The sequence below is a fragment of the Prunus avium genome, chromosome 7 (assembly GCF_965620075.1).
Source record: "Prunus avium chromosome 7, drPruAviu1.hap1.1, whole genome shotgun sequence".
In the NCBI taxonomy this organism is placed as follows: domain Eukaryota; kingdom Viridiplantae; phylum Streptophyta; class Magnoliopsida; order Rosales; family Rosaceae; genus Prunus; species Prunus avium.
This window is the reverse complement of record NC_142290.1, coordinates 798,958-823,574: the sequence shown is the minus strand read 5'-3', so window position 1 is coordinate 823,574 and position 24,617 is coordinate 798,958. Positions and strand designations below refer to the sequence as shown.

The 24,617-nt window shown below is 36.8% G+C and overlaps 2 protein-coding genes across 2 annotated transcripts; one reads left to right on the top strand and one right to left on the bottom strand.

The window, feature by feature from the left end:
- Positions 1-15,830: 15,830 nt before the first annotated feature.
- LOC110773394 (polygalacturonase-like) lies at positions 15,831-17,639 on the top strand. The gene is made up of 4 exons (XM_021977912.2): positions 15,831-16,277; positions 16,535-16,824; positions 17,108-17,336; positions 17,421-17,639. Exons 1-4 carry the CDS (start codon positions 15,831-15,833, stop codon positions 17,637-17,639), a joined length of 1,185 nt encoding a protein of 394 aa, XP_021833604.2.
- A 219-nt stretch (positions 17,640-17,858) lies between these two features.
- CSD3 (copper/zinc superoxide dismutase 3) lies at positions 17,859-21,963 on the bottom strand. The gene is made up of 7 exons (XM_021977903.2): positions 21,812-21,963; positions 21,628-21,729; positions 21,377-21,472; positions 21,240-21,271; positions 20,960-21,035; positions 18,366-18,419; positions 17,859-18,186 (listed from the first exon to the last, which is right to left on the bottom strand). The coding sequence occupies exons 1-7, from the start codon at positions 21,891-21,893 to the stop codon at positions 18,158-18,160; spliced, it is 471 nt and encodes a 156-aa protein (XP_021833595.1). The 5' UTR covers positions 21,894-21,963; the 3' UTR covers positions 17,859-18,157.
- Between the last annotated feature and the right edge of the window lie 2,654 nt (positions 21,964-24,617).

Here is a 24,617-nt window from a genome sequence, read left to right as displayed (position 1 = left end):
GGAAGAGAGTGGTTGAGAACTTGGAGGATGTTTGTGAACTTGGAGAATTTGAGAACTTAGGGAAGGAAGAGAAATGTGTTTGTGAAGTGTTTGAGACATGGAGACTTTTGGAAGAGAAGGGAAGTAGAGAGATGTTTGAGAACTTTGAGGATTTTGGAAGAACATGTGTTTGAAAGCTTTAGAGAATTAGAAGAAGAGAAAGGAAAAGTGTTTGATATTTAGTACAAAGAAAATTTAATAGAATGATCTTATTACAACAATTGAGAACTACAAAGGGAAACTAAGAGAATTTGAGGGAGAGAAGGGAAGGGAGCTCTAGAGAAGTGCTTGAGAGCTCCCCCCCTTGGGGTGTTATTACAAGCTTAGAGAACTTCCCTATTTATAGGCCTAGGGGAAGTGAAAATCAGAATTCAATAAGACTAATGCATACAACACTTGAATTATAAAATCTGAAATGGTTGATGCACTTGTATTAGAAAATCTGAAATGGGTGATGCACTTGTATTAGAAAATCTTGAATTGGTTGATGCACTTCACCACTAAATCCCACCAGCAGCCCTAGCTCATCTTCATGTCACCATGACCAAGCTTCCAACCAGAAATGATAGCTCATACCTAGCTCACCATGACCAAGCATCCAACCAGCACATGCTGAGGTCAGCATGACCAGCAACTTCAAGGGCTTACAACTTGGGCTTCTCTTAATCAAATTAGGACTTTAAGCACTCTAAATTGAAGTTCAGAATGTCTTCTTTCCAGCCATATGTTATTTGGGCCAATCCAAGGTCGGAGGAAGAAGTTAAGGCCGAAACAAATTGCTAACTCATTTTCCGCGCTGATAAGATCCATCCTGAGCATGGTTCTGTGTTTGCTAGGTAACGGCCTCCAGATTTATCCAATGGGGCCGAATTTTGGATATGTTATAGTACACACCAATTGGAGCAACTTTCATGAAGAATGTGGCCTCATCCGAGCTATGTAGGTTGCTGAAACAAAGCTTGCAATATGACCTACGGAACTGGACTGGCAGGGGGCTGTAGCCATAATGAATTTGTCTTTAAGCTCTTCATCAATTCATCCAAATTAGGCCTTAACATGCTTGAATTGCATGAATTATGTTCTCCAAAGCCATCATTGTTACCTAAAGCTCAATTAACTGAAAGATAAACACAAAAAGGATTAAAAGCACAAGTTTAACTCAAAAACATAACCAAATCATAAGCTAGAAGGGTAAGAAATAATATACAATTATGAACCGATCAAATACCCCCAAACCTAGATTTTGCTAGTCCTCGAGCAAAACAACACAAAACAAAGTTAAAAACAAAACAAGAAGTTAACTAGACCACTTTCGTAGGTAACTCGATTGCATTGAGCGTATGCAACAAGCCTTTAAACCTCTAGGCATCCCTAGTAGGAGGAGTTTTGTCTCCTGAGGGTTTAACAGTTACGATACCCACAAACGTTTTTCTAACTCTACAAAACAAAATGGTTAGAAAACTTATTAGATTTGTTAGTTCTTAAGCAAAACCAAAAACAAAAACAAACATAAAAATAAAAACAAAACACAAAACACAAAACACAAAAACAAAAAAAAACAAAATCAAAATAAAAACTCAAAACAATCTTTCCGAACATTTTGTGAAGAGAAATGACTCATGCACATGACTTAAACGTTTTGACAATAAAAGCTCAATTTTAGACATTATTCACAAAGCGGCAAAGTTCAAAACATAATATGCTCAAAGTGTAGTAGTGTGATAGCCAAATGCAACAAATTCCCCAATCTTAGTTTTCACACAATTTCAAAAATCATACAAAGCATAAGTTCAACTTCAAATCTCACCAAAATTGTCCTCTCACAAATGAATCACTCAGAAGAGGGCTATAATGCACACTCAGTTATAAACATGAGATTAGAGTTAAACCATAAAGACTTAACTCAAAATAGAAAGATGAAGAACTTGCATTAATATGATCTCAAGAAGGATGCCAAACACTTAAAAGCAGAAAATGAATGCAATTCAACCACATGACATTTAAGATCAATTTAGGTCTTTAGTAAAGGTTGTAACTGGGCCAAGGGAGTAAGGTGAGTAAAAAATGAAAGGTATGGATAATACAAAGTCCAAGGAACTCGCAATGTAAGAGCATAAAATAATTGTTTACAAGACTTCGAATCATCACGATTAGATTTTTTCTTTTACATGATCAAAACTCCTTATACCTTCATTTACATTGATTGATACTCCTTTCCTTTAATTGAACAAACACCAATTTATTTTGAAGGCCCAAAAATGAAATTTCAATCAACTACCACTTAAATTTTCTCTTTTCTTTCACCAATTGTGTGATTTTTTTTTTTCTTCGAAATGTAACACCCATTCCCAAACTTAGTATGAAAAACACATCCCAATTAAAGCTCATGAGTTCCTTAGAAAGGTAAATATTTGTTTTTCGGGCTAAGGCGAGGAAATAAAATTGGTAAATGAAAGAAAAGGTTTACATGTAGGCTCAAAATGGTTAACAATGGAAAATCATGCTTAAGCATGCATAAGGTTAGCTTGAAAGGCACAAACGATCCAAAGAGGGCCTTAATATCACTTCTTAAATGTCATGAAATCAAATTGCATAAGAATGAATGACTTTTAAGTGTTCAACCAAATCAATGAATAATGAGATCAAACAACAACTTTGATGACAAGAAAATAAGAGTATGTATATAACACTCATGAATTGAAGTACAAGGCTCAAAAGCTCACTTTATATGGTTGGTTATATAAGTCTAATTTATGCTTCATACAATTCTTTAGATCATGCAAATCCTTTAATTGGAAAATTATGAAACAAATGGCAAGTTTAAAGAAGGTTTCAAGCATATCATGTTAGAACAATGCCAAATTAATTTTTTTTTTTTTAATTTTAATTTATTTATTTTTTAATAAAGAAAAAAAACACTAAAAAAAAAATGAAATCCAATTTTCATTTAAGTCATGCAAACATTTATCACAATCTCATCAAATGTGTTCGGAAAGTGAATAAAATCAAAATAAAAATAAAAGCAAGACTCAAACAAAATAAAATAAAAATAAAAACAAGCAAAAAAATTAAATTAAATTAAGGAAAAAAATCAAATTTACATGCTAAACTCCAATACCCCCAAACCTAGAAATGAACATTGTCCTCAATGTTTAAAAATTAGGAACAAGCAATGTCATAGCAAGAAATGAAAGGTACTAAAGTAAATATAAATCACAAAACACACAAGAATTAAAATACACAAATAAAATAATTACAAAAATAAAAATTACAAAACAAACAAACAAACAAACAAAAAATGAAATAGTAAACCCTAATCACACAATTCTGAAACCCAAAAAAAAATTTGAAGCCCAAAGCCCACAATGAAATTAACCCACCTTGAAACCCAAACAAGGTGAAAAACCGACCCAAAATGAATTATGAAGCCCACACATTTTATTATTATTATTATTTTTTTTTTTTAAAAAGAAGATAAAACGTGAATTATGAGCGCAAAGTGGGAATTCTGAAAAGAAAGCACGTGGTCCCTAATGTCGTCTCATGGATAGTCACGGGCAGAAAGCAGGAGCCACGTGTCGACGCATAGAGGCGCCGCAGACTCCACAAGCAGAAATTACGGGGCCATACAAAGTCGTGATGACTTTACTGAACGCGTCCGTTCAGAAAGGTCACGTCGAGATAAATGTGTTGGGTACGGTTGGGAAGCGAGAAGGTTGTGGGACTCGATGAATGCTGGAGATTCAGAAATGCTTAGACGCTGCAACGGCTAGGGTTTGTTTGTCAAAGACTACATCTATAAGAAGGAAAAAGAAGGGAAAAAAACAAAAAACACACAAACTCAGAAACACAAAAGAGAAAAGAAGCAAGAAAAAGAAAAAAAAAGTGAGAAATCAAATGGCTTCTTCCTACCCCTTTTCGTTAGATCTCAACCTAGCTCCACCGACTCAGACACGAGGCCAAGCAGTAGCACCAGTATGGATGCCCTACTTTGCCTCCGCACGGGGGCCTGTGACTGTCAATGACTCAATACTCCTGGACAACGATGTTGCCATTGGAGTTTGCAGAAATTTAGTGACTCCCAAAGATATACGTGTGTTCGGGACAAGGGATGACAACCGGGTCACGAGTGATGCCCTGGCACTGAGCGTGCAGAGTACAGCATGTGTCGCAAGTTTGGGTCATCGCCTACTTGCGAAGTCCCATGAGGTAGAGGTGCTTAAAGCTCAGTTGGCGGCGGAGCGAAGTTTGGTTGAAGACTGTCAGAGTGCTATAAAAAGCTTGAAAAGGGAGAGGTCAAGGATTGTGGAGGTGAATCGACACCAGCTAGAAGTATTGCGAGACGAGAATAAAAATCTATCAAAGATGGTAGAGTTGTACTCTCGCGACATGAGAAAGCAGCTGGAGGACCTAGACCGACCGGGTAAACGCAAGCAAGCAGATCGCGAGAGTAGTTACGCTCAAGCTAAGATTGCGATCTTTGGGAGCTCAAGTGATGAGCCCCAAGAGGCTGTGCGTGAAGCCCCGGAAGAGGACAGCCAGAGGGCCAAACTCAAAGCTCCTATGGTCGAGACACCGAAGGCCAAGAAGAAATGATTTCAGTTTTTATTTAATTTCAAAGTGTATGTGTGTTTTTTTTTTTTTTTTTCTTTAATTGGGAAATAAAAACGTTAGCTATCTCAAAGAAACGATCGACCCTAAATTTAAAGAACGACAATCAAACAAAAACACGAAGACCCAAACAAGATTTTTTTAATTTTTTATTTTTAGTTAAGTAAATACACAAATAACTGCTTCTTCTTTTAAGAGAAAAACTTAAGGATGACCAGTTAAGGGCCTCAGAAAACACAGCCAGGGGTTCCGGGAAGGTTGGAGGGGTCACAATGGTCCCGCTTAAAACCCTAACTTCTTAGACACCGAAGGTGTCGCCTTAAAGAACTCCTAGACACTGTATAGACTGCGGTTGCTCACTGGAGTTACCAAAAATTTAGCTCCTTCAAAGAATATCCTATGAGTTTTAAATTATACTACCTAATTAAATAAAAAACAAAATAAATAAATAAATAAATAAACTGAAATAAACACGCAATTCAAACAAGAATTTAAAAGAAGAGTTGGGATTCTTGCACCAGGTGTCCAAGACGCATCTTTAATTTTGTCTCTTCTTCCAACTACATTATTAAGAAACCTGTCAAACAAGAAGAAAATAATTGAAAATAAAATAAAATAAAATAAAAACTGAAAAAGCAAAAACACAAACATCAGAAAACAGGGAGGCAAAAGTAAGTGAAAGTGTAGACATGCTCCCTTTTAAAAAAAAACGTGCTCGCAATTTGCGCCAGAAATGAAGGGATCCGAGAGAAAAGAGCACAGGATAGCACCCTCGAGATCCGAAGTGCTTTCGGCTCCCTCGTCTGTATAAGTCTATTTAAACTCATCTCGGTGAAGTAGAAGAGTACCCCGCATTTCTTCCTGCAAATTCAGAGAAAAACATCAAAAAATCCAAAAACAAAACAATGGCATCCTCATGCACTCACCTTGATGATCTCAACCTTGAATTGTCCCTTGCGCCACCGAATGCGCAGATAAGGGCTCCTCAAAACCATGTCTTCCCAAACTCCACATATCATCATGGTACGGCCTCAAACTTTGCTGAGGTAATACCGAACTTTTCTGAGGCAGTGCCGAACAGAGCAGTGCTGCTGGAAGGCATGATTGGCAGCAAGCTCACATCGACAGATCATCTGCATGTGGCAAAGAGGTCTGACAAGGCAGCAGTGGAGGAGTCCCACAATTTAACTGTGCTCCACGCGGTCTCGGCTACCAATTTGGGCATGCGTTTACTGGCGAGAACACGGGAGTGTGCCGCGATGAGCGAGGAAATAGTTTCCTTGAAGGCTATGGTGGCGGACTTGCAGAAGCGGCTCTACTGTGCCAATCAGCACGTGGAAGCACTGCAAAGAAAAAATGAGGACCATGTGGAGCTGCTGCAGATTCTGCAAGTAAGAGATAATAGAGGCATGCCATGAAGATGAAGATGAAGACGAAGAAGAAGAAGAAGAAGTTGTTTTTATTTTTAATTTATTTGAATGTTCTTATTTTTTTTTTTTTGTTTTTTTTTTTTTTGTTTTTGTTTTTTTTAAAATTTGTTTTTTTTTTTTTCTTTGTTTGTAATGCAGTGTTTGAGTGAAATAAAAATAATATGTTTTTAACACTCAGAAATAAACTAACTAACCACACCACGTAAATAAATACATAAACTATTTTGTACCCTTCTAGCTTATGATTTGGTTATGTTTTTGAGTTAAACTTGTGCTTTTAATTCTTTTTGTGTTTATCTTTCAGTTCATTGAGCTTTAGGTAATAATGAGGGCTTTGGATAGTAAATGATGCAATCCATGCATGTTAGGGCCTAATTTGGATGAATGGATGAAGAGCTTAAAGACAAACTCAATTTTGGCTACAGTCCCCTGCCAGCCCAGTTTCGTAGGTCATATTGCAAGCTTTGTTTCAGCAACCTACATAGCTCGGATGAGGCCACATTCTTCATGAAAGTTGTTCCAATGGGTGTGTAATATAACATATCCAAAATTCAGCCCCATTGGATAAATATGGAGTCTGTTACCTAGCAAACACAGAGCCATGCTCATGATGGATTTTATCAGCGCGCAAAATGAGTTAGCAATTTGTTTTGGCCTTAACTTCCTCCTCCGACCTTGGATTGGCCCAAATGATATATGGCTGGAAAGAAGACATTCTGAACTTCAAGTTTGAGTGCTTAAAGTCTTAATTTGCTTAAGGGAAGCCCAATTCGTAAGCCCTTGAAGTTGCTGGTCATGCTGACCTCAGGATGAGCTATTATTTCTGGTTGGAAGCTTGGTCATGGTGACATGAAGATGAGCTAGGGCTGCTGGTGGGATTTATTAGTGAAGTGCATCAACCATTTCAGATTTTATAAAACAAAGTGTTGTATGCATTAGCCATACTTAATTCAGATTTTCAGCTTCTTTAGGCCTATATATAGTGAGGTTTCCCAAGCTTGTAAACACACCCCAAGGGGGGGAGCTCTCAAACACTTCTCTAGAGCTCCCTTCCCTTCTCTCCCTCAAATTCTCTTAGTTTTGCTTTCTAGTTCTCAATTCTAGCTTTCTTTAATGTTTTCTTAGTTGTAATTTATTTTTCTTGTAATGTAAATTCTTTTCTTAAGTTTTCAAGTTGAATTAGTTTCCAAGTTTCAATTATGGTTTTTGTTCTTATTCATTATGCTTATAAGTTAATATGCTAGTTTGAATGATTGATCACCATTTAGGCTTGCATGTTAGCTATCTTGGTTTGAATTAAGAGTATACACCATGCTTTAATTCGAATTGAACTATGAATAGGAAGAGTATGTATGGACATTCGACAACAGGGATTAGATACATACTTGGTTGTTTAAAATGTTCTTCTATGCTTAATGGGTTCCTAATGCTTAATTTTAGGTTAGACAACAAATGATCAAATTAGGGAATTAGGAACACAAGGTTATGACCACACACCATGGCTTAATCATACTTTAGCTAGAATCAATCCATTAATCTAAATTGAACTTGGGAACTTATTTGCTTGAGTTACTTATTTCTTTCTTCCTTGTTTTATGTTCTTTGTTTTTGTTTCTATTTTGTGTAGGGAAACTAAATTGGATCATTCAATCACCAATCCCTGTGGAATCGACCTCGCACTTACATATGCTATACTACCAACGGTTCGTGCACTTGCGAGTATCACAAGTTGAGGATGCAGCTTAATCCATTTTGGTGCAGCTGAAATCTACACAACAAGTTTTTGGCGCCGTTGCCGGGGATCGGTAACATTGTTTGATTCTATTTGGCTTTCCTACTTTATTTTATTTTTTTTTCTTAACTGGACAATTTCAAGTTTTAAAGTTAATGACATTAATGGACAAGTTGTGTTTGTAGTCCAACAGAAAAGGACAATTGCCCAACAAGCAAGAGAACTGGGTTTAAGTCCCAGCTTACACAACCCATTGATGCTTGTTGCTTTGAAGCATGGAATTGGACTTGTGTTGATTTTTCCTTTTCATTTTTAGTTTTTTTATATATATTTCGTAATCCTTTAATTCCGTTTCAAGTTTTTGTGTGTGTTTGTTTTAGCAATTTATTATAGCTCAATAATAAATGGAGAGAGATGGCAACCTCAATCATAAGAATAGGAAGTGTGGAGCAATGGGAGAAGTCGCGACCTCCAAGTGCATCACATTCGACCTAATCGCTTCAAGGGGGAGCATTTCAATCCTTTCTCTTCTTTGAATTCTGTTTATTTTCGTAGTTGTTTTTGCCTTTTGGTCCGCGTTGAGTTCTTTGTTTTTCTATGCTGAATCCAACCATATAAAGAACGTAAAATTTAGACTTACGGTTGGAAAGTTATAGCCTAAAAACTGAACATAGGTCGAAGCTGAAAAACATAGAAACGAATCTGTCCAAATGGTGATAAATAGGTGATAGAAAGTGCTGTTTGTTTTTTTTTCTTTGGTTTCTTGGTTTGTTTCTTTTAGTACAATAATTTATATCGTTTGTTTGAGTTTGTTTAGAGTACTTAGTTCATTTTCGTTTATGGTTTGTTGTTTCATGTTATCTTAATTTGTTTTTGTTTCTTTTTCTTACGAGAATATATTTTTAAAAAAATTTTAAAAGAAAAAAAAAATTATTTTTCATATGAGCCGACTTATGGTAACCCCAGTGAGCACTTCCGTTAATACAGTGTCTAGGAGTTCTTTAGGCGACACCTTCGGTGTCTAAGAAGTTTGGGTTTTAAGCGGGACCATTGTGACCCCTCCAACCTTCCCGGATCCCCTGGCTGTGTTTTCTGAGGCCCTTAACTGGTCATCCGTGAGTTGCTTGTATATTCGTGTGTTTTTAAATTAAGTTTTATTTATTTATTTATTTTCTTTGTTTTCTTTTCTGTATAGTCTTTGTTTTTGTTTTGTTAAGTTAGTTTATTTATTTATTTACGTGGTATGGTTAGTTAGTTTATTTCTGAGTGTTAAAAACATATTATTTTTATTTCACTCAAACACTGCATTACAAACAAAGAAAAAAAAAAGAAGTAAAAAATTTAAAAAAAAAAAAAAAAAAAAAAAAAAAAAAAAAAAGAACATTCAAATAAATTAAAAATAAAAACAACTTCTTCTTCTTCTTCTTCGTCTTCATCTTCATCTTCATGGCATGCCTCTATTATCTCTTACTTGCAGAATCTGCAGCAGCTCCACATGGTCCTCATTTTTTCTCTGCAGTGCTTCCACGTGCTGATTGGCACAGTAGAGCCGCTTCTGCAAGTCCGCCACCATAGCCTTCAAGGAAGTTATTTCCTCGCTCATCGCGGCACACTCCCGTGTTCTCGCCAGCAATCGCATACCCAAATTGGTAGCCGAGACCGCATGGAGAACAGTTAAATTATTGGACTCCTCCACCGCTGCTTTGTCAGACCTCTGTGCCACATGCAGATGATCTGTCGGTGTGAGCTTGCAGCCAATCATGCCTCCAAGCAGCGCTGCTCTGTTCGGCATTGCCTCAGAAAAGTTCGGTATTACCTCAGCAAAGTTTGAGGCCGTACCGTGATGATATGTGGAGTTTGGGAAGACATGGTTTTGAGGAGCCCTTATCTGCGCATTCGGTGGTGCAAGGGACAGTTCAAGGCTAAGATCATCAAGGTGAGTGCATGAGGATGCCATTTGTTTTGCTTCTGAATTTTTTGATGTTTTTCCTTGAGTTTGCAGGAAGAAATGCTGGGTATCATCTGCTTGCAGAGGTGTGGTTTAAATAGACATACGCTGATGAGAGAGAGAGTCAACACCATTTCGGATTTCCCGGGCATGCTCGACCTAATCGCTTCAAGGGGGAGCACCTTTACTTTCACTTTACTTTTCTTTTTTCCGTGTTTTCTGGTGTTTTATGTTTTTGCCCGTTACTTTCATTTTCTAGAGCTTTGTGTTTTTGCTTTTTCCTTTCGGCTGCCATCTTTATTTTATTTTAGTTAGGGAACTGTGCTTCCATTTCCGTTTGTCGTCTTCGTTTGATTTAAGTTTGGAAAGTGTGCTTTCTTTTCCGTTTTCTTTTTCCTTCTGCAAATTTACTCTTTTATTTCCAAAACAAAATAAAGACAAAAACAACCAAAAAAAAAAAATTAAATTAAAATAAAAACATCAATAATGCAGTAGAAGTCATTTCTTCACAGTGCTCGGTGTCTCGACCATTGGAGCTTTGAGTTTGGCCCTCTGGCTGTCCTCTTCCTGGGCTTCATGCACAGCCTCTTGGGGCTCACCACTTGAGCTCCCAAAGATCGCAATCTTAGCTTGAGCGTAACTACTCTCACGATCTGCTTGCTTGCGTTTACCCGGTCGGTCTAGGTCTTCCAGCTGTTTTCGCATGTCGCGAGAGTACAACTCTACCATCTTTGATAGGTTTCTATTCTCGTCCCGCAATACTTCTAGCTGGTGTCGATTCACCTCCACTATCCTTGACCTCTCCCTTTTCAAGCTTTTTATAGCAGTCTGACACTCCTCAACCATACTTCGCTCCGCCGCCAACTGACCTTTCAGCACCTCTACCTCATGGGACTTCGCAAGTAGGCGATGACCCAAACTTGCGACTGTTGCCGTACTCTGCACGCTCAGTGCCAGGGCATCGCTCACGACCCGGTTGTCATCCATTGTCCCCAGAACACGTATATCTTTAGGAGTCACCAGATTTCTGCCCACTCCAATGGCAACATCGTTGTCCAGGAGTATTGAGTCAGTTACTGTCACAGGCCCCCGTGCGGAAGCAAAGTAGGGCATCCATACTGGTGCCGCTGCTTGGCCTCGTGTTTGAGTCGGTGGAGCTAGGTTGAGATCCAACGAAAAGGGGTAGGAAGAGGCCATTTGATTTCTCACTTCTTATCTTCTTTCTTTTCTCTTTTGTGTGTTTCTGAGTTTGTGTTTTTTACCCTTTCTTTTTTTTTACCTTTTATAGACTTAGTTTTTGCTAACCCTAGCCATTGCGGTTCTGAGTTCTGTGCGGCCCTTACGGCTTATCTCTATATGTCGCCGCACCCGTTTCCCAACCCCCCTTAATTGCATTTTCACCTTTCACCACCTTCTAGTGAAAAAGTCGTCCCGCTTCACCCAAGAAGACAATAATTCTGGCTTGGGGGATGTGACAGCTGCTTCTGCGCGGCGACACGTCCCTCACCCCTTTCACCCGTGACTTCCCAGGAACCAAGGCATCAGGGACCACACACTTTCTTTTCAGAAATCCCGCATTTGCTCTCCCAATTCAAGTTTCATTTTATTTAAAAAAATAATAATAATAATAATAAAATGTGTGGGCTTCAGAATTCATTTTGGGTCGGTTTTTCACCTTGTTTGGGTTTCAAGGTGGGTTAATTTCATTGTGGGCTTTGGGCTTCAAATTTTTTTGGGTTTCAGAATTGTGTGATTAGGGTTTACTGTTTCATTTTTTTGTTTGTTTGTTTGTTTGTTTTGTAATTTTTATTTTTGTAATTATTTTATTTGTGTATTTTAATTCTTGTGTGTTTTGTGATTTATATTTACTTTAGTACCTTTCATTTCTTGCTATGACATTGCTTGTTCCTAATTTTTAAACATTGAGGACAATGTTCATTTCTAGGTTTGGGGGTATTGGAGTTTAGCATGTAAATTTGATTTTTTTCCTTAATTTAATTTAATTTTTTTGCTTGTTTTTATTTTTATTTTATTTTGTTTGAGTCTTGCTTTTATTTTTATTTTGATTTTATTCACTTTCCGAACACATTTGATGAGATTGTGATAAATGTTTGCATGACTTTAATGAAAATTGGATTTCATTTTTTTTTTAGTGTTTTTTTTCTTTATTAAAAAATAAATAAATTAAAATTAAAAAAAAAAAAAATTAATTTGGCATTGTTCTAACATGATATGCTTGAAACCTTCTTTAAACTTGCCATTTGTTTCATAATTTTCCAATTAAAGGATTTGCATGATCTAAAGAATTGTATGAAGCATAAATTAGACTTATATAACCAACCATATAAAGTGAGCTTTTGAGCCTTGTACTTCAATTCATGAGTGTTATATACATACTCTTATTTTCTTGTCATCAAAGTTGTTGTTTGATCTCATTATTCATTGATTTGGTTGAACACTTAAAAGTCATTCATTCTTATGCAATTTGATTTCATGACATTTAAGAAGTGATATTAAGGCCCTCTTTGGATCGTTTGTGCCTTTCAAGCTAACCTTATGCATGCTTAAGCATGATTTTCCATTGTTAACCATTTTGAGCCTACATGTAAACCTTTTCTTTCATTTACCAATTTTATTTCCTCGCCTTAGCCCGAAAAACAAATATTTACCTTTCTAAGGAACTCATGAGCTTTAATTGGGATGTGTTTTTCATACTAAGTTTGGGAATGGGTGTTACATTTCGAAGAAAAAAAAAAATCACACAATTGGTGAAAGAAAAGAGAAAATTTAAGTGGTAGTTGATTGAAATTTCATTTTTGGGCCTTCAAAATAAATTGGTGTTTGTTCAATTAAAGGAAAGGAGTATCAATCAATGTAAATGAAGGTATAAGGAGTTTTGATCATGTAAAAGAAAAAATCTAATCGTGATGATTCGAAGTCTTGTAAACAATTATTTTATGCTCTTACATTGCGAGTTCCTTGGACTTTGTATTATCCATACCTTTCATTTTTTACTCACCTTACTCCCTTGGCCCAGTTACAACCTTTACTAAAGACCTAAATTGATCTTAAATGTCATGTGGTTGAATTGCATTCATTTTCTGCTTTTAAGTGTTTGGCATCCTTCTTGAGATCATATTAATGCAAGTTCTTCATCTTTCTATTTTGAGTTAAGTCTTTATGGTTTAACTCTAATCTCATGTTTATAACTGAGTGTGCATTATAGCCCTCTTCTGAGTGATTCATTTGTGAGAGGACAATTTTGGTGAGATTTGAAGTTGAACTTATGCTTTGTATGATTTTTGAAATTGTGTGAAAACTAAGATTGGGGAATTTGTTGCATTTGGCTATCACACTACTACACTTTGAGCATATTATGTTTTGAACTTTGCCGCTTTGTGAATAATGTCTAAAATTGAGCTTTTATTGTCAAAACGTTTAAGTCATGTGCATGAGTCATTTCTCTTCACAAAATGTTCGGAAAGATTGTTTTGAGTTTTTATTTTGATTTTGTTTTTTTTTGTTTTTGTGTTTTGTGTTTTGTGTTTTGTTTTTATTTTTATGTTTGTTTTTGTTTTTGGTTTTGCTTAAGAACTAACAAATCTAATAAGTTTTCTAACCATTTTGTTTTGTAGAGTTAGAAAAACGTTTGTGGGTATCGTAACTGTTAAACCCTCAGGAGACAAAACTCCTCCTACTAGGGATGCCTAGAGGTTTAAAGGCTTGTTGCATATGCTCAATGCAATCGAGTTACCTACGAAAGTGGTCTAGTTAACTTCTTGTTTGTTTTTATCTTTGTTTTCCTTTTGTTTTGCTCGAGGACTAGCAAAATCTAGGTTTGGGGGTATTTGATCGGTGCATATTTACATATCATTTTGTACCCTTCTAGCTTATGATTTGGTTATGTTTTTGAGTTAAACTTGTGCTTTTAATTCTTTTTGTGTTTATCTTTCAGTTCATTGAGCTTTAGGTAATAATGAGGGCTTTGGATAGTAAATGATGCAATCCATGCATGTTAGGGCCTAATTTGGATGAATGGATGAAGAGCTTAAAGACAAACTCAATTTTGGCTACAGTCCCCTGCCAGCCCAGTTTCGTAGGTCATATTGCAAGCTTTGTTTCAGCAACCTACATAGCTCGGATGAGGCCACATTCTTCATGAAAGTTGTTCCAATGGGTGTGTAATATAACATATCCAAAATTCAGCCCCATTGGATAAATATGGAGTCTGTTACCTAGCAAACACAGAGCCATGCTCATGATGGATTTTATCAGCGCGCAAAATGAGTTAGCAATTTGTTTTGGCCTTAACTTCCTCCTCCGACCTTGGATTGGCCCAAATGATATATGGCTGGAAAGAAGACATTCTGAACTTCAAGTTTGAGTGCTTAAAGTCTTAATTTGCTTAAGGGAAGCCCAATTCGTAAGCCCTTGAAGTTGCTGGTCATGCTGACCTCAGGATGAGCTATTATTTCTGGTTGGAAGCTTGGTCATGGTGACATGAAGATGAGCTAGGGCTGCTGGTGGGATTTATTAGTGAAGTGCATCAACCATTTCAGATTTTATAAAACAAAGTGTTGTATGCATTAGCCATACTTAATTCAGATTTTCAGCTTCTTTAGGCCTATATATAGTGAGGTTTCCCAAGCTTGTAAACACACCCCAAGGGGGGGAGCTCTCAAACACTTCTCTAGAGCTCCCTTCCCTTCTCTCCCTCAAATTCTCTTAGTTTTGCTTTCTAGTTCTCAATTCTAGCTTTCTTTAATGTTTTCTTAGTTGTAATTTATTTTTCTTGTAATGTAAATTCTTTTCTTAAGTTTTCAAGTTGAATTAGTTTCCAAGTTTCAATTATGGTTTTTGTTCTTATTCATTATGCTTATAAGTTAATATGCTAGTTTGAATGATTGATCACCATTTAGGCTTGCATGTTAGCTATCTTGGTTTGAATTAAGAGTATACACCATGCTTTAATTCGAATTGAACTATGAATAGGAAGAGTATGTATGGACATTCGACAACAGGGATTAGATACATACTTGGTTGTTTAAAATGTTCTTCTATGCTTAATGGGTTCCTAATGCTTAATTTTAGGTTAGACAACAAATGATCAAATTAGGGAATTAGGAACACAAGGTTATGACCACACACCATGGCTTAATCATACTTTAGCTAGAATCAATCCATTAATCTAAATTGAACTTGGGAACTTATTTGCTTGAGTTACTTATTTCTTTCTTCCTTGTTTTATGTTCTTTGTTTTTGTTTCTATTTTGTGTAGGGAAACTAAATTGGATCATTCAATCACCAATCCCTGTGGAATCGACCTCGCACTTACATATGCTATACTACCAACGGTTCGTGCACTTGCGAGTATCACAAGTTGAGGATGCAGCTTAATCCATTTTGGTGCAGCTGAAATCTACACAACACACACCAAGTTTTAATTATATATAAAATAAATAAATAAAACTGACCACAAAACTTATGCAAAATTGAAACACCATTATGACATTGAATAGCAAACAATTTGTTGGGAAAAAAAAGGGGTTAAAAATGCAATTAGGGGTACTTTAGGAATTCAATAAATGTAACATTTAATATGTCAAGCTTGATTAGGTAACTTGCTTACGTGGATCCTAGTCATCGGGTTTTACTTATAAAAATTAAGGTTAATTTATAGAAAAATAAAAGGATGGACTGTAGATAAGAAAAAATGAATTTGAAGGAGAAAATCCAAAATTTAAAAAACACGGGTACCAGAGAGTGGCTGACAAATTATTTGGGGCGCAGTTTTCTTAATATGATACATTAATTTCTTAGAACCCACACCATCCTCTATACAAATATAAATATATAATGCAAACATCCCTTATATATCAACCTAGCTAGTTAGCTAATTATTGCATATATGCATGTACCATATAGACTATAAATACCCCAACACTCTTCATTCCTTCCACCAAAATTTGACTTTTCATTCATTACCATCAAACATCAGTATTTTAATTTCTCTCTTACTCCCTCTCACACAGAAAAAAAAAAGAAAAAAAGAAGAAGAAGAGAAGGAAAAATGAATGTTACAAATTGTCTGTACAGAGTTGTAATATTGATGATTCTACAATCATTGGTTGCTGAGAGTGCATTCATTTACAATGTCCTAAGTTTTGGAGCTAAGCCTAATGGTGCAACGGATTCCACCCAAGCTTTTGTGGATGCATGGTCTGCAGCTTGTGCCTCCAACGATTCCACTACCATAAGTGTACCAAAAGGGAGGTATTTGCTTCCCTCTGCTATCAAGTTTAGAGGTGACAAATGCAAAACCCTAGATATTACTTTCCAGATCGACGGAACGTTGATTGCTTCATCTGATTACCGTATTCTAGGCCAAGCTAACAACTGGCTCAGCTTCGAGCGAGTTACCGGTGTTTCCATCATTGGAGGCACTCTTGATGCCAAAGGTACTGCCTTGTGGGCTTGCAAGTTAGCTGCAAGCACTGGTTGTCCCAACGGAGCCACGGTCAGTAATTTGCTTCTTCTTGTCAAACAATTTTTTATCATGTTATAATATTAAACATTCCATTTGTGATTGTGTACCAACACAGCAACAATTAGTAATATTTTATCTTTTTTTTCGCAATGGTATGCAAAGAAAGTATTCTTGTGTAAGCTTGTGGTGTAAGTTACCCTAGAAGTATCTTCATCATGTTCTCCTATTTCTTTTAAGTTTCTTCCTATTGACTAAGAACTAATTGAACTACCACTCGTCCAACGCAGAGTCTGAGATTTACAAACTCCAAAAACATTAGCATCAATGGACTAACCTCATTGAACAGCCAAATGTTTCACATTGTGATAAACGGTTGCCAAGATGTTTACATTCGAGGAGTCAAAGTCAATGCTGCTGGCAATAGCCCAAACACTGATGGCATCCATGTCCAACTGTCTAGAAATGTTGCAATTTTCAACACATCCATCAAAACTGGTGATGATTGCGTCTCTATTGGCCCTGGCATGAAGGACTTGTGGGTCGAACAAATATCATGTGGACCTGGCCATGGCATTAGGTTAGATTTGAGCTCTTGCTTTGCATAGCTATATAGTATATATATATATATATATATATATATATTAAGGTTGCGATTAAACCCCTTAATTATTGTTAGTATTAGCATTGTCATCGGGGTCTAGCTCCATGAAAAAAGCCTTGACTTGCAGACTAATTGTCTCAAGTTCAAACTCCGTGGCACATTAACAGTGTGTGTGAGAAAATCTCGTCCCCAATCTCCTGTATGAAAAAGTAGTTGGTATTAGCATTGGCTTATGCATGCATGGGTGTGGTGATTGCAGCATAGGGAGTTTGGCCAAAGACTTGGAAGAGGAAGGAGTTCAAAATGTGACGGTTAGAAACGCAATTTTCAAGGGTACTCAAAATGGGCTGAGGATTAAGTCTTGGCCTAGACCTAGCAGCGGCTTTGTCCAAGGTGTTCAATTTATTGATGCTGTAATGCTTAATGTCCAAAATCCCATTGTAATTGATCAAAATTACTGCCCAGGCAATATCAACTGCCCTGCTCAGGTAATAAAACTAAGTAATTTGTACTATTTTGATGTTATATTATCATATCAAATGGAAACTCTGTGTCCTTTGTTCAATCTACAGGCATCAGGTGTGAAAATCAGTGATGTATTGTACCGAAACATTCAAGGAACATCAGGAAGAGCAGTAGCAATAAAATTCGATTGCAGCGCAACAAATCCATGCAGTGGGATACGACTCGAAAACGTGAGTTTGACCTACCGGAATCAAGTGGTTCAATCACATTGTACCAATGTAAATGGAAATACTTCTGGCATTGTTCAACCAAATAGTTGTTTGTAATAGTGAAGAACAGATTAGGCGTGAAGTACTTGTACATATGATCTACACACATTTTGCCAGTGAGTAGTGCGTATCGGTGCATTAATATAATTTTTTTTTTCCAAAGCATTAATTTTCTTTCATTGTTTTCTAATATAAAAGCATGAGAACATCCCGTGGATTTCAATATTGCTAGAGATGGCATGTACATAAATATCATTTCACGTGATATATATAGTCTTACTGAACTTGCAATTTACTTTTCTAAGCTACTTTTATAACAAACAGAACTTTCAAGTTGATCTACATTGATAGTTTTGCCAGTTTACTAAGCCAAAAAGCGCACTCAAGAGGGAAAGAATGGTTTTCTCAAAACCGAACTTAACGAAGAAGCAGGCATTAATTTTCCAAGTAAAGCATTCCTATACCAATATAATAATATTATTACAAGATTATAGAACACTGAACACATGTGGAAAGAGAGAGGACTAACCCACATTTATTAGGTTGTGTACTATCTGCCCCATAAGCAATTCTCTCTAAACAGATGACTTGAGGCCAATGATACCTGCCAAAAAGTCAATGCAACAAATATAGACAAGAGTTTGGGGGATGAAAAGGGGAAGGGGGGGAGAAACAAGAAAAAACAAAAAGGAATGCCAAAAAACAGTTTGCCTGACCCTACTACTGACTTTTAAAAAACAATTTTCTTGCAGCAACAAAAGGCTAGAGAAGTGAAATACATACCACATCCAACTCTTGCTCCTGCATTCCCAGTAGTCTTGCTGAGTTCATGTCCACCTGTTGCATTAACAATAACAGACATCAGGGAACAGCTTCCATGGTGGACATGAATCAGAAGATAAATCCACAGTAATGCAATTTGTACTAGAAATTTGAAATAACTGAAGATGGCAGAGAAAGTTATTGCAGAAAAGGCAGAAGCCAATTTGGCAGTATAATTCATTGTTCTGTATGTCATAAAGAGGAGATACTAAACAAATTAATAAAAAAATTCACTAGTTTCTCCACTTCAAGCTTTCAGTGAATCCTTTCACTCCTAAAGTAAGAAATTAAGTTCACTTTCGGATGAAAACCTTCACATCAATCATCAGGACATTACCCCTGGGATTGATCCCAGACAACAAAACTTTAAGGAGTATCTATATCACAGTTCCAACAATTTGAACTGTCCAGATCTATAAAGCAATATGGTACTGTAGTATCATAACCTCATGGAAACATTCAAACAAAAACGTATCAGCACAAAGCATGCACAAAACTCCAATCTGCATTCATATGATATTAACTATCACAGGACAAAATGGAAAAGTATGTGTTGGTTGTATTGCAAAAAAACATATGATTTTAAACACGATGAGAGAAACAAGTAAATTCACCCACTTCTAAAACTCTTGAATTCAAAACAAAGTGCCAAGAGATATGCAAGAGAAATTATTTCTCATGTGTAAAGACCAAATGAGAGAATCATTTGTAATTGGACTCAACTAGGTGGAAGAGTACTTCATAAAATGTTGTGTGATTGACACAAACCTGGCACAAGTGAAATAAAATTTCATGGCACGATAATAAGAATGAAAATAATTTAGACTTTAACTCAGAGGAGATTGACATCTTTGTGATATAAGCTCAAGAAGATGCTTTGCAAAATCACAAAACATTCATCAATTGTATTACAGTATGTAATTAGCCTTACAGGATTAATGACTTCCAAAAGAAAATATTTTGAACGTCACTACAGAAGGTTTCAATCCCCATGGAAAGAAAAACCATCGCTACCAAATGGACTAGAATTAAACAACAAGAGAATCCAAATCGAGAAAACGAATTTGTAATTTTAACATCTGAGAATGCATCTGTTAGCTTCATTCGGGGAACATTTTCCGAGAAAAAAAACAGAGAAAACATGTCGGTTCGATTCTGTCAAAGTTTCTATTAAGTCAACATGTGAGATTCTTTCAAGGGCAATTGGGTCACCCAATAATTAAAAAACTAAAAGAATTGTAACACAATATAATTGGAATTAAACAAGATGAAAATAACCCCTACCATCATCCCCCGACCTCTCCTCTACCCCTGGCCCTCTGTCCTCTCCCATCCCTGCATATGTGCTTAACAATTCTACTCACACCCAATGTGCAAAATATCTGAATGATATTTGGCTGTATATCAAAGTCGAAGCTTTCTGTTGCTGCTTGTTTGGTTGCAATGGTATGGTTTACTATGTGTGTGTGTGTATGTGAGAGAGAGAGAGAGAGATGGAATGGGGCGAGGGAGACAGGGGTGGGCAGTGTGGGGCTAGGGGAGGAGGGAGGTGACATGAAATTTATAGTTAACACCCACACCACAGGTCTCAGCATATTGTGAAGCATGTGAAAATCCATAGTGGCAAGATATAATTCATGATTCTGTTTGTCATGAAGAGGATGTTACTAAACAAAGTATTAAAAAATTTCCAAGGAAAATAATTTTCCAGTTCCTCCCCTTCAAGCTTTCAATGAATCATTTCACTCCTAAAGGGAGTTCATCTTCAAGATGGCTCATAGTTTTTCCCTCCTATTAAAGCATTTCCACCAGTTCCAAAGTATTACAGATTCAAAATCAATGCTTTCAGATATGCAGCCATGCAGGGAGCCAGGGACCAAGAAATTGTTCCAAAACGAGCTCCTCAACAAAAATAAACGCAGCCGTTTCTCAACAGAAATATAGATGCAGATTAACCCTCTCTCTCTTCATCTCTCTCAATCTCAATCTATCTTTATTGGGTAAGTAAGAAATATATGATTAATGTTAGAAGCTATGGACATCACAGCAATCTGATAAAACCATATGATACTGCGGTCCCAGTCTCATGGAATCATTCAAACGAAAAAACACCAGCACCAAAATCCGATCTGTATCCATGATATTAACAATAGCAGCACAAACCGGAAAAGAATGCATAGAATTTATTATAAAAACACATTATTTCAGACACACTGAGAAGGGCTACACGACAGTTAAATTCACCCACTTCTCTAAAACTCCTGAAGTCAAAATGAAGTGATAAGAGATATGCTAGTGAAATTATTTCTAAAGTATGAAGAGCTAAGGAGACAACTTTTTGAACAAAGAGGTGAACGAATGCTTCTTAGATGTTGTGTGATTGACACAAACCTGACAAAGTGAAGGAAAATTTTTCATCGCATGATGATAAGAACGACCATAATTAAGTCTAAATGCGATGAGATTGACACCTTTGCAATATAAGCTCCAGAAGATGCTATGAAAGTGCAAATGTATTAAGCAAACAATCATCCAATCAAATTGTACATTCTTACCTTTGCCAAGATCATCAGGATCAGCATGCACTACAACTGCCCTCCCAAGAATGGAATGAGGTCCGCTTAGTGGAATCTAAATTTGATATCAAGAACTTAGATTATAGAAAAAGGGGAACAGGAATCCAAACAAATAAAATGATTTCATTGGCAATAATATGCTAGCATTGTAGATAACTTATGACATATATATACATACATGTTTCAATTAAAAGATATCAGCTAGACGCCATGTTACCATTTTAGAGGATTTGAGTGAACAGAAAATGAATCAAATTACCTGCCAGTCCTTAAGAGAAACCTCAGCAACTCCTGCAGAGTGCAAATTTAGTAAAATACTGAGCTGTATGTATCTGAGGAACCATTCCATCTGGCGTACAATACTACATTACACACAGAAACCAATACTTTTCATACCATCTGGGCCTGCAACAATGTTACCCAAATCACCTGCGTGACGCTCCTTATCTGAAGGAGCTCCATGGTCCTTCTTCAGTGGATTAAAATGAGGTCCTAATAAAAAACAACATCAAAATATAAAACTTTACTAGTTTACCAACAGTAAACCAAGAAAAACAAATGAGAAAATTAAAACCCATTAAAGAAAAAGCTAACATTGAAAATTGAGAATTTAAGCTGAAAATTATAGAGAGATAGAAATCTTTTACCAGTGGAATTGCAACCATTGGAGGTATCACCAAGAGCGTGAATATGGAAACCATGGAGGCCCGGAGAGAGCCCAGTAATTCTCCCTTTTACTTGTGTAGGCCCTGTTTATATTTAAATTACCAACAATTAACACCAAACCAACCCAGAAAAGCACACACGCCGCACAGAGAGAGAGTAAGAGACCGTTGGCATCCTGAACGAAATGAAGAGAGCCTCGGACTTTGGAATCTCCGATGATAAGAGCAACTGCTTTCACACTACCCATGTCCTCTGCTTCCTCTGCCTCCTATTTCACGAGTTCCCTGTCTTTTCTACTCGACTCCTACGTAAGCTATATATGTTTATCCAATTCGCCAAATGTCAAAATGGTCCCTGTGTTTTACCCATTTGGTCAATTTAGTCCCTGTGTTTTTAATTTGGCTAATTTAGTGCCTATGTTTACATATGTTAGTCAATGTAGGACAATCTATCAAATAGATGTAAAAATAGACATGTGCATAGCACATGAGTGAGCATACAGGTATTTTTATACAAACTCAATCACTGAAACGCTTCTTTTCCTCGGCGTTCATGAGAATTTGAGCTTTCAAGTTCAAAATCAAGACTCTTTTGGTGGAATGGTTGCACGTAACGCCAATCCAACTGCAGAAATCAATGTAATCATTCCATGAGCTCATGACATGGAAAGGATCTTGAGTGATTCTTTTCTTCAAGTCCAGCAGCGCTAGGTCATCACTTGAATTTCTAAAAGTAATACCACTGGGTAGAATTGCAGAATTCAAAGGTGTGCTCATGCTCATGCATAAAAGAATGAACCCATGAAGGAATGGAAACAAAATCCGCCTACCATGAGTAGTGTGTGAATGCTCCATCCCTTTCTTTAAAAAAAAATACAGAATGCAAAGCAACCTTGAATTAGGGGTACTGCTACAAACAGCCCCAAAGTCTAATATGTCCAGGCCTAGAGGGGTACTTTCATTACACCAAATGCGCCAAGGATCCCAATTGAAAGTCAAATAACGACAAGGCTAGTTGTAACTCCTTCTTTGCAAGCCAGGACTTCGATGCTACAAACAGCCCCAAAGTCTATTATGTTCAGGCCTAGAGGGGTCACTTTCTGATCGGTTCATAATTGATATCATTTCGTACCCTTCTAGCTTATGATTTGGTTATATTTTTGAGTTAAACTTGTGCTTTTAATCCTTTTTGTGTTTATCTTTCAGTTCATTGAGCTTTAGGTAACAATGATGGCTTTGGATAGGAAATGATGCAATCCATGCATGTTAAGGCCTGATTTGGGTGAATGGAAGAAGAGCTTAAAGACAAACTAATTTTGGCTACAAACCCTTGCCAGCCCAGTTTCGTAGGTCAACTTCTTGGCCTTGGATCAGCATGCTCTGGGGCTCAGATGAGGTGAAGATCTTCATGAAAGTTGTTCCAATGGGTGTGTACTATAACATATCCAAATTTCAGCCCAATTGAACATATCTGGAGTCCTTAGCCCGTCCAACACTGAACCCTGCTCAGGAGGATTTGCAGCTGCCAGCTTTTAGCCATGTGCCTCCTTTTAGCCATGTGCCTCACCCCAGCTATAACTGACTTTGTACCCAACATAATGAGTGAAGTAGGGAGGCATTCCAGCTATGAAAGTCTAAAGGAGCAAGTTGGTACATGCTGGAGCTATTATAGAGAAAGCATGTGCATGCATGTAAAGCAGAAATGAAATGAAGTCAATTCCAGTCTCTGTTCGGCAGCCAACTTGCAAGGCCTAAAACACACACTTCTAGTGCTCTGATGGAAATACTTTCTTCATAGAAGTTGTTCCAATGGGTGTCTACTATAACATATCCAAAATTGAGCCCCATTGGATACGTTTTGAAACATCAACCCTTCCTACACCAAGCCTGGTTCAGAAGAATCATTTCTTTTCAGCAACCAAAAGAAAACCACATGAGTTGGCAGCAAAATGCAGCCACAATTGATCACCTTTGAACCCATGTGAAGAAAGCTTCAAGAGCAGCAAAAGAAGTATGGGATGGAATTGATTCCAACAACACTAACATAGACAAGATGAAATGAGAGTTATGGGTTGTATTAAAAGAGGAATGGTGGTGTTGGAATTCATCATGATATTCCTCCCTCTTAGCCTTATAAATAGAGAAGTCTTCAAGCTTCAAAACACACCCCAAGGGGGGGGGAGCTCTCAAACACTTCTCTAGAGCTCCCTTCCCTTCTCTCCCTCACATTCTCTTAGTTTCCTTTCAAGTTGTCAATTGTTGTAACAAAATGATTTCACTAAATTTTCCTTCAAGTTTTCAAGTTCTACTTTAATTTTATTTGTAATGTACATTCTTTCTTAAGTATTCAAGTTTAATTAGTTTCCAAGTTTCAATTATGGTTTTTGTTCTTATTCATTATGCTTATAAGTTAATATGCTAGTTTGAATGATTGATCACTATTTAGGCTTGCATGTTAGCTATCTTGGTTTGAATTAAGAGTAGACACCATGCTTTAATTCAAATTGAACTATGGATAGGAAGAGTATGTATGGACATTCGACAACAGGGATTATATACATACTTGGTTATTTAAAATGTTCTTCTATGCTTAATGGGTTCCTAATGCTTAATTTTAGGTTAGACAACAAATGATCAAATTAGGTAATTAGGAATACAAGGTTAGGACCAAACACCATGGCTTAATCATACTTTAGCTAGAATCAATCCGTTAATCTAATTGAACTTGGGAACTTATTTGCTTGAGTTATTTCTTTTTTTTCTTGTTTTATTTATTTTCTTTTTCATTTCTATTTTGTGTAGGGGAAGCAAATTGGATCATTCAATCACCAATCCTCGTGGGATCGACCTCGCACTTACATATGCTATACTACCAAACGGCTCGTGCACTTGCGAGTATCACAAGTTGAGGATGCAGGTGAATCCATTTTGGCGCAGCTGAATCGACGCAACACTTTCATCACACCAAATCT